A 13,838-nucleotide genomic window follows, 5' to 3' on the forward strand; every position below is an offset into this window, starting at 1 on the left:
CATATAATAATATATTATATTATATTATACGTTCGTAGTAGTGGCAGTGCTAGATGTATATATATATATTATACAGAGGAAGAAGAGTCGGGGTAGGGCGGCGCCCGTGGCCATCCCCGCGTATATATTGGGTTGGTCTAGCTCCGCCTACACGCGCGCACACACGCACACACGCACACGCGCAAACTAGTACGACAGCTCTATCGCTGGTCTAGTATTGTGGGTCTTCCTATATTATATCGTAAACGTCCACTATTCCAAAGTCGTGTAGTTTTTTTTCAGCCAAATAATATTATGAGCACCCACCCTATAATATTCCGAAATGGGGTTATTTATGATATAATATATTACTATGTAAACACTGCACTGAATATTGGAGGTGCCTCCACATATAACACGCAGTGTAATATAATATGAGAATTGGGTAGAAATACACGTCAAATATACGTCTTTTTCGTTTATTTTTTACTGTAATTATTGCTATTTTTTAATATCGACTAATCCTATAATATATTGGCACGAAATTCTCCACACTCTCACATTCTGCACACTATGAAATATATATATGCATATATACGCGTTTCCCACCTCACCGCTGCACTTGACATCCAAAAACACAATGTGTATGACGTATTATATGTATCCGAATGAGTTTCCCGACTATATTATTATTATTATAATATATGCGTGTATAAACTCGCACTCCGTAGTCCACTGTATATATAATATTATTATCGTTATGATGAATAATTATTATCAATACATGGCCCGCGCCCTCGCCGCCACCCATCGCAGCCACTTCTGTCCCGTGTCCGTTTAGTATCTAAATACCATACACATACATATTATTATAAGCATACCGGCTGCTGTAGGGGCTGTTATATTTATATTGTAAATGGCCGAATCCATTTTGGCGGAAATTTAAATATTTATTGCTGGACGGTGGACGCCGGACGGACCGCGGGCGATGTGCTGCCGGATGGCGGGTGAACGGGATAGATAAAAATGTATCTGTTATGATGACCGCGAGCGGTTTGTTGTAATCCCTTTTGAAAATATAATACCAACAAACGGTAATGGTTTAGGAATTCCGACAGATAAATCAACAAGAAAAACACCGTCCACTATACACACATACATATATTTTATACAGCCGTTGCGTATTCATATTATTATGATATTATTGTGATAGCGGACACCCCCTCGATTTCCCTACCACCACCGACCTATCCGTTTTTTAGGGGAGGGCATTTTGTCGGGCAGCGCCACCGGGGCGTTACTAGAAAATATAATATGTATATTTCGCCGCGATGATGTATAAAATACATTTTATCGTACGTTTGCGCGACCGTGAGTGGTGTTGTTGTGCAAACACGCGGACTGTTCGTATAAATACACATACATTATACCTAAGCATCATGATATGTTTAATATACCGGTAACAGTGAGGCACAATAAGTCCGATCAACCAAATAATATACACGGGGTAAGTCTGCAAATGGTTTTACGTCTTATTATGCAATATTGTATTATTATTATTATTATTAAATCTATATTATATTATTATCTTCTCCGTTCTTTTCGCGTGCGTTAATTTCTACGCGATGCACCTGTCGTACCTAGCTATTTGCATTTTTTTTTCTCGTTTTCTCGATATTGCAACGGTGCTAAACTGCAGGTAACCCGTGCACACGTCGGCGGAATGCGATACATAAATCAACGAGAAATGCGCGTGAATAACGTAGGTATGATATTTGTTCGCATCTTTTCGTACGGTTTTTTTGCGTGTCGCCCTCAAAAGTCGTTTTCCAATGCGTGTACGACTCTGCGCGTAAAATAATATAGTAGTATACATAATATAATAGGTATATATAGGTACCTTTAATAGTATATGAAGAACAAAACTCGTATTTTTATTATTATTTAATATGCTCGGCCAGGAAATCATAAATATCGCAATCGCATGTACATAATAATATATAGGTAGGTACACTACAGCAGGGAAATGAGACACGAGCGGCAGCAGCTGCGGGCCGACGTAATTTTTCAGTGCTCTCGATGCAGTTTGGTTTTTTTTTCGTCTCTCGACTCTTATTGGGATAGGTATAATACCTGCAGCCTATATATATGTGTGTGTATATATTTATCATTATGTATTCTGTTTTTTTTTGCTCGTGCACAAATAACGTATATATATATATATATACAGGTATATTCAACATAATATGATAATTTTATATAACATTATGTGTATGCGGTCGTCGTGTAGTCTCGTCGTCGGAGCGCGGGCTGAAGGCGCAGACGTATAATATAACATATCGAAATTGTTTATCGGTTTCGTATACCAAAACCCCAGAGCTTTCAGCGCACACTACACGTAATCGCCGGTCATAATTTCTTCTTTGCGCCCTTTCTATATTATATATTATATATATTATGTCTCTCTGCCTTTTTTCCTTATACTTTTCTTATAATAATATTATATCCGCGGCCGATTTATTACGTTATTATTACTGCGACGGGGAAACGGACGACGGACACGCGGCGCGTACAATATTAATATTATAATATATAGGTGTATATGTTATGTACTGTAGGAATATATATATACAACACATAATATTATATATAGAAATATATTATATAGGTTGCTGTAACCACAGCCGCCACGCGTGGGAATCGAAACAATAATATGAGAGCGTATGCCGCCACTGAGCTCGGATTACCGACTTCGATCTAATATATTATGTAGGTATATTATACCTGTATGTTAAGGTTAGGTATATATGTTTAAAACAGTATTATATCGGCCGGCACAGCAGGGCTCGTCGCGAAAGTGCACTATACGTCATATTATAATATACACACCTCCCCGTCATCGAGGCGCACGCCGTCGCAACGAGTGTTGCACCGTATTTTCTCTGGAAATCGTCTGCCCCCCCCCTCTCCGTAGTGTCGTGCTGTATAGCACACACGCGTATTATGATACATATTATGATATTATTTAGTGCATCCAAACAACAATTATCATAATAATAATAATTTAAGCGATCGCGTGTAAAATACAAAAGCAGTGTACATTATTATATTTTTTGCCGTCAAAAAACACAAAGCATATACCAAATAAGGCACCCGACGTCGTTTATTTCTCCTAGTTTATAACGGTTATAGCGTAAATATTTATTACGCTACAAAAGATAACACGCGAAAAAATTATAAATGAACCGTCATGTTATAGGTTTATAGCGCATTACTTTTACTATCGGCCATTATACCTACCTACCTACTTTTTATATTATGAAAACTTTAGAAGTTTGTTCTCAACGTCCAATTAAAAATAAATAATAATAATAGTACAGGTTCATATATGTATAGACAGTATGTACATTGTCTATTCAATATTGTTTATATTTTATTAAACTGTAATAAATTTTAATAGTTACGATAAAAATAAATAATGGAAAAAAAGTGATCATTAATCACTTATTATAAAAATAAGCGATTCTCATCCGAGTATAATGATATGAGTATCAGTGAAAAATGTTTAATAATACTATTGAAATTAAACTAAACATTAACGAGAAAAATAACAATTAAAAAAATAATTTTGTAAAAACATGAAAGCTCAGTATTTATTGTGATTAATTTATCGAAAAATAAATTTAAGTGACATAAAAATATATTTTTTTGAAAATGTTATCTATATAAGTATTATAAGTTATTATATTATTATATTTTTAATATTTTACAACTTTGTCAGCCTAGCATTTTTACAGTTAATTCGAATAAGGATATGTCATATAATGTAAACGAGCAATGAAAAATTAATATTTAGTTTGAATATTCCAATTTTAAATCTTGGAAATGAATATTTGATTTACAAAATTTAATAATTAATTGTTTTGTTCCAAAAAAAGGTCCGAGGTTTTCTTTCATTACGATGTATTAGTAAAGCATTCGTTAGATGTTTCATTGTGAGTCTGGTCTCTGGTGTAATTTTTTATTCGACCATTATCGATAGAACCTATACCTATGAAATATAAATTCAAATTTCAAATAATTTTCCCTAATTAACTCCAAATTTTTATTGAGTGAGATCTCTAGTGTGTATGTGTTTATGCGCTAAAAAAAATATTTATATTAAAATAGTTTTAATGTTTACCAATCCTATAATAATTAGAAACATATACTATACGAAGATATGATGCACCTACCTCAACACTTATAACGGCGGGAAATTTATTTGCTGGTTTTGAAATAATATTGAAATAATTAAACTTTACAATATAAATTATAGCCTATTATAGGTAATCAATAAAAAAAAGGCAACGTGAACATAATATTACTATCGTGATAATCGAATAACAACAACAACCTTTTAACTTTAGCTTTAATTATAAAAAAAACATAGGTATATTATAAAACGTTAAAAAAACCATTATAATATAATGACATCGCATTCGGAAACGACAATTCTGTAAAGTGGACTAAAAAACACAAACACCATCGCAAACAATTTAATACAATATTACGATAAATACGAGTTTGCACACGCGAAAAATTGGTTATGCGACGTCGTGTCGGGGCGCGCGCTCGGCGGTCACGGCCGGCCGGTGTGTTTAATTAGCGCCGTCGTCGAAATTAAAAAAAAATAGGGTTACGGCGCGATAGGGGAAAACACTTTTGAGGGGTGGGCCAGAGGTAACTGACGTGCAGCTGGACGTCCGTGTGCGTGCGTGCTTATACACGCGGACGTTGATTAAAATAATAATAATAATAATATGTGTATACCTGACACCTGGTCCGCGAGGGATAATAATATCATATAATATTATATAATATAATAAATCGCGATCGCGGAATATAATGTGTACGCTATTTCACTGACGGGTTTGGCGTGGTTAGAGGGGGGGGGGCACGCGTCGTCGTAGTGTCCGCGGCAAGAAAACAAAAAGCCGCGAAGGGATTGTTGACCCGAGGTCATAATTGTATAATACATAATGCCAGCTATAACGGCGCGACGACCTTTTTTTCTCTCCTCTTCGTCACTCTCTCGCACTCTCACAATGTCTCTCTCGTTAAACAATGCTGTAAATGTTTTCGGTTTTTTTTTTTTTACATTTATACGTCCGCGGACAACAAAAGATCGCGGGTCATCATCGCGACCGACCCGCGACGACTTGTATATCGCACATACTATGTACAATATTATAATACGCTTGCACATCAGCTGCGCTCGCGATGCCCGCGAATTTATTCATAAATGTCCGCGGGCCAGCTGCACGAGGCAACGGTCTCCCGGCACCCCCCTTAAGGGGCGACCAGCCGCCAGTTGACCCTTTGACCGAAAACGGGACAACGCGACCATACATCACATAATATAGGTATATATGCATAACGCGCGCCGTTCGTGTATCCCGCGAGCGGATCCCTCTTCGCGACCGTCGACCGAAAACAATAATAATATAATAAGTGCTCGGTCGTTTTTTTTTTTCACGTGGCGTATAAAGGCACGCGCTCGTTTCAACGCACGCATGGAAATACTAGTTTTTGTTATTATTAATGGGCCATTGATGGTCATCCCTTTTTTTTTTCCATCGGATTAGACGGCGCATGTTTGCCGCGCACCTGGCTTCGAACTTTTCCCGTTTTATACTCGCCCATAATATTATAATAATAAATAATTATGCGAATGTGCTGTACGCTACAGCGATGAAATGTTTTCATTATTAACTTTTAGTTTATGAATACGTAGAATACGGAATGGATTACTTTTTTAAAGTAAATAATCACATTTTGAAAAATAACGTTTCCTACGTTTTAAATACAGTTGTAATAATAATAGACTTTTTAGATTTATAGGTAATTGCGATAATTTTATAAATGTTTTTTTAACAAATAAATACATTTCTACACTATTATTTACAAACAAGATCCGTTGAAAAAAAAAAAATTCAAAGGACAATAAATTATAAAAATTTCCTTCTCTGAATATGCTAATATAATGATCAAAAATAAAAGTAGTATTTACCTAAAATGTTAAATAAAATATTTAAGAAAAAATATTTGAGTCCAGGTTACATTTTGTTTCTTGGACACACAAACGTTGCAGAGTGCTCTACTCAACGTGCTATAACTGTGCAATCAGTGTTTTTTTTTAAAAAACCTTGTTTATACTTTATACAATATTTTCTAAGTCAAAATGAAAGAACCGCGTTAAAGGTTAAATAAACTAGCATAATGTTCTACTGATAAAAATTATTTATACAGCGATACCGAACCATAGTTTCCCATAGATATAGTTTTTTATATTTTTACTCGAGATAAATAAACTAATATGTAATAGGAAGTTATCTTTAAACCGAAGTTCATCTGTTTGCCATTATTTAACCTTAAAAAAAAAACTAATGCAATTTGTCTATTGGTACGCGTTTACTCAACGTATCAAAAATTTAAAATATGATGTATTCTGCAATATTATTTCATAAAATTATTAATTTCTTAATCTGTGTGACGACTAGACGTTAAGTTTAAAGAACCGAAACGTACATGTGTTATATGATGACACTGGATGATGTTTATGTACTTGGGTTGGAAATTTAGAATGACTTAAAATATTATGCGTCTCAAATAACAAGTACCTAGATGCTCATTATTATTTATTAATTTACATTATTTACACTAAAGGCTCAAAATAATGCTAAAAACGAACAATAAAGTAGTGTTTGAGTGCAAATCGAATCCATATATAAATTGATTGATCGGATAAAGAGATTTTTTTTAATGCAACATGACGTGGATTTAAATAAACAAAATAATTATTATAATTATTGAAATGTTATGAAAATGTAATGAATCCTTCACGAGAATTACCGATTTAAAGATTTTGGGTAGGATCAATTTGAAAATTAAATTATGAATGAAATAAAACTATTCTGAGCTTATTGTTGTGTGAAGTGCGGTATGGTTTTTTACATATGAATATATGATATATCATTAACAGAAAATGTATAAATTACCGTATATTTTTATTTATTACCCTTTTGTTTGAAGTGATAATAATATTGCATATTTTTTATTGGAAGAATTATAACGATATATCAGCAAACATTTCAGGAAAAAATCTTTGAACCCTCGAGTTAGATAACAAACATTGCAGTAATTTTATCAGAAACGCATTACAATGCACACTGCACAAATGCATAATTAATTATATTTTTCTATATTTTATTCCTACATATTTTATACTTATATATTTCAAAAACCCGGAAACTACTTCGAGGCACTTAGCCTGTTTTTAGGTCAGAAATAAAATAAAAATAATTATGTTATAATAGTACCTTTATAATATTATGTGTCTTATGTTATTAGCAGGTGTATGTATTTATATTATCTTTTTTTAATATTTGTTTTTCTGTTTTATTCGTGGACGCGTGCCACGCTACTTTTATTTGTTTAGATGATCGATCAATCGACGCTCATAATATATAGTGATATAATGATGTATAAATGATTTTCTTACACAACTGTTTTGCTTGATAAATAATATGTAGTTATTATAATATATTATGTATTAGAAATAACATTTGATTTTTTGTTTCGACCGTAAATTTAACATGTAACTAAAAGCGGGTTTTATCGTTATTATTCAGTCGATTAAGTTGTATCACTGGGGCGATTACCCCTGCATAAAAATATGTGAGACATATTGTATTATTGTTATCGAATTTAATAATTTATAATAATATACATTATTATGTATGTACAAGAACTATCGCCTAATTATGAATGAAAGACAAAATGTATGGATCACTGAAATTGTGTTTATGTTAATTTATTAACTAATTTAATACCTACCAACTTATTATTTGTTTTATTTACTCACATCATATTTTTATCTCATCGGTCATTACGTTTCCTACTTCTACACGTAATATCGTGTTGATATGAAAATAATATCAAAATGGTCCATGCGTAATTTAATTCAATAGTTTTCGTTCCGAAACGGCAGTCGCAACGATATCTTCCGGGCTAAATACGAAACATTTCAACCCTTTCTGTGCGGAAGGGTTAAATCCGGGAAGGGTGTCCGTAAGGCTGCGCCACCAGACGGAGACAAAACGTTCAGAATAATCAAAAACGAGTTTTGATGTCATGAAAGTTTACTAAAATCTAAACGAAAAAAAAAATAGAACAGAACAATTTAAGCGATTATCTTTATAGTTACAAACGTACGAAAATTAATTGCATACACTCTTGATGTTACATAGTCTATGTATTTTTTATACATACCTTATATGCAATATGACATTATGTATGATATTTTTATTTTTTATACGACTGACTCATCAGTATAATCTCGATATCACAATTGTTTCTCGTGACAAGCGTTCAAACGTTAACCTTCATGCAACCAAACCACAACAATATTATTATATACTATGCAAAATCATGTATACATGCTATTATGCTATACAGAATGTAAATGCAATAATATATTAGTACGGTAAAATAAATAATAAAAAATATTTTATAAAAATAAAAATCTTTTTCGGACTCTCGCGTGGCGCCGTGCTCATATATATCGTAAAAAATTATTATTATACGATACTAGCGTGTCGCGTCGGGCGCGAAGACGGTGTGAAAGGAAACGGAAAAACCAAGCAGCGCATAGTGGGTGGGCGGTGCGGGGAGCGGAAAAAAGGCACTGGGTCGGCTGCGGCTGGGGCGGGAAAAACGAAAAACGAAAAAATAAGAATAAGGGTAGAACGAAGGGAAAACTACACCCCCTATCGCTTCTTCGCCGTCTGCGGCGGGGGTGGGACGAGCGACCGAGAGAAGAGAGAGCGCTAGGGGCGGACGCCGGCGCAGAAATACGCAAGTAAGGAAAACGTCTGGCGGTGTACCGCGCGCTCTTCCTAAGAGGGAAAACCCGACCCCTATAGCACCGCGGCGCGCACGGCCGTAGAAAAGGACGGCGCGCGGCGGCCGGCACACGCTACCGACAGGGACGGCGATATGTCCGCGACTCCAAGACATCTTGGCCGCGTATCTCCTCAGTCGCGCCGCGACGCCGACACAAGACGCCGCCACCGCCGCCGCCGCTCTTACCGCTCTTACCACCGCCGCCGCCGCCGCCGCGAGTGCTACACACACACACACACACACATACACACGCGCGCGCTCAGTTCGCCGCGCTCGTACAGCCGACGTTTTTCCGGCCCGGCGTCTTGAGACGTCGCTCAGTCTCAAGACTACTCTGACGTCGCGAACACCTTAGGTGCCCGACTCCCGATTTAGGCGTACACGCACGCACATACAGTATACATCTCTGCGACACTCCGGTAGTATATAAAATCGTATACTGCAAGTGTCGCGATCGCAGGTCGCAATATTATTTTACGCACGGTTCGTTGATATATTTTATAATTTATTAGCTTATTTATTAATAATAACTTTTCACTCGTCTGGCACGCGCGATCGTCTAATTATTTTTATTTCCAAAATATAAATATTTTTTTTTTATGTTTTAAAACACGTTTTTACTATCGAGTTTTCAATTTTTTTTTTTTACAGATTTGAAAGAAAAATTTCCTTTTTCTCTTTCCGTAATCGTGTAATTATACAGATCGAGTGAATTGCTTCCGGACGAATTTTACGCGCGTCATGTACGGCCAATATTGCTACTACGGCTGTCACTACTACTGCCACCACTGTGTCTGATCATCGTTTGGACACGTGAGCGAATAGAGAGAAAAAAAATATCATCAAATTGTTTCGCATCAGTCAAGACGATCTCTTCGGTCCCGCTGGATCTTCGCGCCTCGCCCGGCCACGAACACCTGCAGGGCGACGACGACAACGAAATGTCGGCGGATATACAGCAGCAACAGCAGTCTGTGTTGTTGCAACGGCCGGTGTTCAAGATGAACCCGGCCGCGGATTTTTGGCAGCAACAGCGGCAACAGTACCAACAGCAACAGCAACTCCAGCAGCAGCAGCAGCAACAACAACAACAGCAGCAGCAGCAGCAGCAACAGCAACAACAACAACAGCAGCAACAGCAACAGCAGCGGGCGGTTGATTCTTCGCCGTCACCACAACCTCAGGCGGCGCCACCGCCGCCCACGCTGCAAGTCAACCATGACCAGCAGCAAGTTCCATCGTCCATCGTGGTAGTCGGACAACAACAGCAGCAGACGCCGAACAACGTACAGGTGACGGCTGACGAGGCGATCGCCATGGTCGCTCAACAAGTCGCACAACACCAACAACGGCAACAACAACAACAACAACAACAACAAACGCAAAACGTCGAGATGACCGATGACACGGACGTTATAGTCGGACAACCGTCACCGGCGGCTATCCGCGCAGCCGTCCAGCAACAGCAGCAGCAGGACTCTTCGGCAGCCGCAGGATTGGCCGGACAACCAACGGCCGCCGGCGACCCGACCGTATCCGTCGTCATCAACCAGAACAATGCTTTGGTACTGAGCGACCCAAAAATGATGACCGAAAAATTGGTCAGCGAACTACAGGTGAGTCCATTTTATTTCCGCTCGTAATTCCACTGTAATAATTAATATTATTCCCACAAAAAAAAAAAATAATAATAACCCGTTTTCACTATAAAATAACAATATATTTATCGACAAGTGTTTCTATTCAATTTTTTTTCATTATTCAATAGGGAAATATATTAAACTTAAAAAATAATATTATAACAATATAATATGAAAAAAATGTGTATAGCGTTTTACTTTATTTTCCCGGGAATATATTTTTCACCGTAAAGCGATTATTATAATTTTTTTTAATGATATAATGCTACCTGTAAATAATATTAGTTTTTAAAAAATAAAATTTAAAATCTAAAAGTCTAATTTTTCTAACTAAAACGTATAAAATAATATGTTATAAACGATTAAAATTAATTATAAGTATAACATAATTATTAACATGTCAGATACAATTTAATCAAATGAATGAAATAAAATAAAATCACTGAAAAAATATTGAAATATATATTTTGATGAAAAATGTTTTATAGTTAAAATAATAGTTTTTTTTAGTCTTTATAATATTTTTAAAAATATCACTCAAAATATTATCATTGCGAAGTATGCTATTGAATTTGTATTTTAAACTTTGAAAAAAAATACACTTTTTAACCAAAACATCAATGAATAAAATGTTTAACTAAATTTCCCTTTTTATCTCAAAGCAAAATTTGTATTTATTGTTCATAAAATATATTTACTTTAAAATATATCACATATAAATTAGTTTCAAAAAAAATATTATTTTTAAGTAAAAAAAAAGCCTGCACGTGTACTTGGATTGCAATAAGTAGAAAAAACACATCTTTATTTTTAAAATTAAATTATACCGAGGTAAAAAAATAAATGTACTGAAATAATATTAATACAAAACAGATTGTTGGCATAATATCAAGTAGAAAAAGTTGATGACGGCCAGTGAAAAAAACGTAATGAAAAGTGACATATAGGTAAAAATTATGATAGGCAAAAGCTGAAGATATTATGTATATTAATATTTAATTTTGTTACTCAATCGCAATTATTAAAAATAATTAATACTTAGATGTTCATAATATAAATACCCTCTAATTTTCCCAATTATATTAAGAAAAATCTTCTAGAGCCATTTAATTTTAATTCTCTATAAGAAAAAAATAAAACAAAGTATAAAAACATTTATTTTAATGGTGTAAGTATATTGATAGTCAGATGGGATTTTTTTTTATGAGAATGATAATTTGTGGAAGTTTATTTAAATGAAGGTATCAATAGATAATATTATAAACTATAAAAATTAAAAAAACCTTGACATTGATTCTAAGTTATTGACAGTTAATTTAATTAATCGTACAACCACAATATTATTTTATGTATAAAAAAATTATATTTATGTTTTTATTTAATTTAAAAATATTTTCATGTTGAATTAATAGTTTAAATTGTAAAAATGTTTATTCTATTGCATCGAACTTTTATAATTAATATTTTTCTACTCTTAACTAATAAATTAATAAGTAATATCTATAATATATACATCAAATGACGTGCCAAGCATGGGCTTTTGGCTTCATTCCTCTTGAAAGGCTTCAAACTAAAAAATTAAAGCATTCCGAAATAAATCTCGTTTACTAATAATTGTACAGTAGGTACAGTAACAAAAAATAGCAAACTAATTAAGCGTTAAAAGTATGTAGAACATAACTATAAACTTACAAATAAAATGCACTGTCGACGAAACAAAATAAACAAAAAACATTGCAAAAAAAATAACTATAAAACCATTAAATATCAAAAAATATGATCATGTTTAATGAGTAAATTTAGTATGTTGAATTGTGAAATTGAAGTGTACGACTGGACACGGTACACTAGTATGCCGTGGTCATTGTTGCCCAAACTCCTACGGGGGTAGTTTTTTTCTCGAATGCCTAACCTTATAAAAACCGGTCGACCGGCTTGAGCACGGGCTACACAACCGGATGGTCGCCAGGAGGTGTTGCGCAACACGCGCGACCCCTATTAACATGTAGGGTATTTCGAAATGGGGTAGCCCTTAGTAATTCATTTTATATATTTTTGGGGTGCCGACTGGCCATTTGAGCCGCTGTCGTTCTTTTAGTTTCGACACAACTTTTTAATTTGCCCAGAAAAACTTATATTATTCCTAAATAATAATAATTATTACAATTTTTATGCAATAAAAACAATAATATAATATTGAGAATGGTCGTAGTTTTTTTTATGGTAGTAGGAGAAGAAACAACCGAAGGCCGGAAAGTTTTGCCTACGAAAAAATAGGAGTAACTCGCGTGGTAAAAACTTGTGGGTGGGTGAAAATATAGAGAATATGGACGGGGAGGACATAAGGAAACTCTGTTTAAGGATGAAGGGGCAAAAGGAATCGGAAAGGACCTGCGCGTTTCTGCCGGTCGACTATAGTGTGCGGTGGCGCGCTCTTCACTCCGAGCTTTTTGCCGCCCGAAACCGACACCAAACCGTAGTGACCACGTGAACACAACACGAGTCACAACCCCTTTGCCGATTTGAAGCCAAACAACATGTGTCTGAAAAACGTATTTCAAAAATAAAAATATGGATGATTATTATAAATGTATAATAAATTATAATATAATATAACAATAACAAATAATAATAATAACTGCCAATAGGAATTTTAAACGACTGTAATAAAACTATTCAACATCAGACTAATATTAGATAAAGATAAAATACAATTAATAATTGATAATTTTACATATGAATAATACGATATTGTTATCGATTAAAAAAAAACTCCCAAATATCCGGATCGTGATTATTTAATTATTGTATTACCTATACCTACCTATAAGCAGTACAACATTAGAGCTACACATAAAAATATATTGTTACTAATAAATGTGTTGTCGTTTGACTCTAACCAAAGAAAAAAAGATACATTTGTGTATTGTATTTTTTTTTTTTTTTAATGCTGCTTATTGTGGATTCACCATGTGCAGAACCGATCGATATCAGACCGCACTCTTGAAGAATGCTGGTCCACTCTTCAGCGAGTCAGCTGGAACGTCTTTCGTTCAGTACGCTATTTTTACATATAACAGTTTTACAATCATATAGTATTCTACATAATATTTTATTGTACTTTAATTTTGTTTTGGTTTTATTTCGAACGAATAGCGTGTTTTATTGCGTGTATGTGTATTTGTGTGTATGTGTGTGTGTGTGTGTGTGTGTGTGTGTGTGTGTGTGTGTGTGGAATTTTTGTTTGGTTATTATTATATCATTATTATTTTG

The 13,838-nt window shown here is 34.6% G+C and overlaps 1 protein-coding gene across 5 annotated transcripts in view; it reads left to right on the forward strand.

The window, feature by feature from the left end:
- Positions 1 to 13,838, forward strand: part of LOC111042420 (Krueppel homolog 1-like) — a 100,016-nt gene that overhangs the window by 57,089 nt on the left and 29,089 nt on the right. For 2 of the 5 annotated variants that reach the window (XM_022327018.1, XM_022327017.1), the window contains exons 3-4: positions 9,577 to 10,541; positions 13,544 to 13,621. In XM_022327018.1, coding sequence (XP_022182710.1) covers positions 9,867 to 10,541; positions 13,544 to 13,621 — 753 coding nt within the window. In that variant the 5' untranslated portion in view covers positions 9,577 to 9,866. Of the gene's footprint in view, positions 1 to 8,509; positions 9,409 to 9,576; positions 10,542 to 13,543; positions 13,622 to 13,838 lie in introns of those variants that run through there. The other 3 variants (XM_022327016.1, XM_022327019.1, XM_022327020.1) reach the window with 3 other exon arrangements.

The sequence above is a fragment of the Myzus persicae genome, unplaced genomic scaffold (assembly GCF_001856785.1).
Source record: "Myzus persicae strain clone G006 unplaced genomic scaffold, MPER_G0061.0, whole genome shotgun sequence".
Taxonomy (NCBI): Eukaryota; Metazoa; Arthropoda; class Insecta; order Hemiptera; family Aphididae; genus Myzus; species Myzus persicae.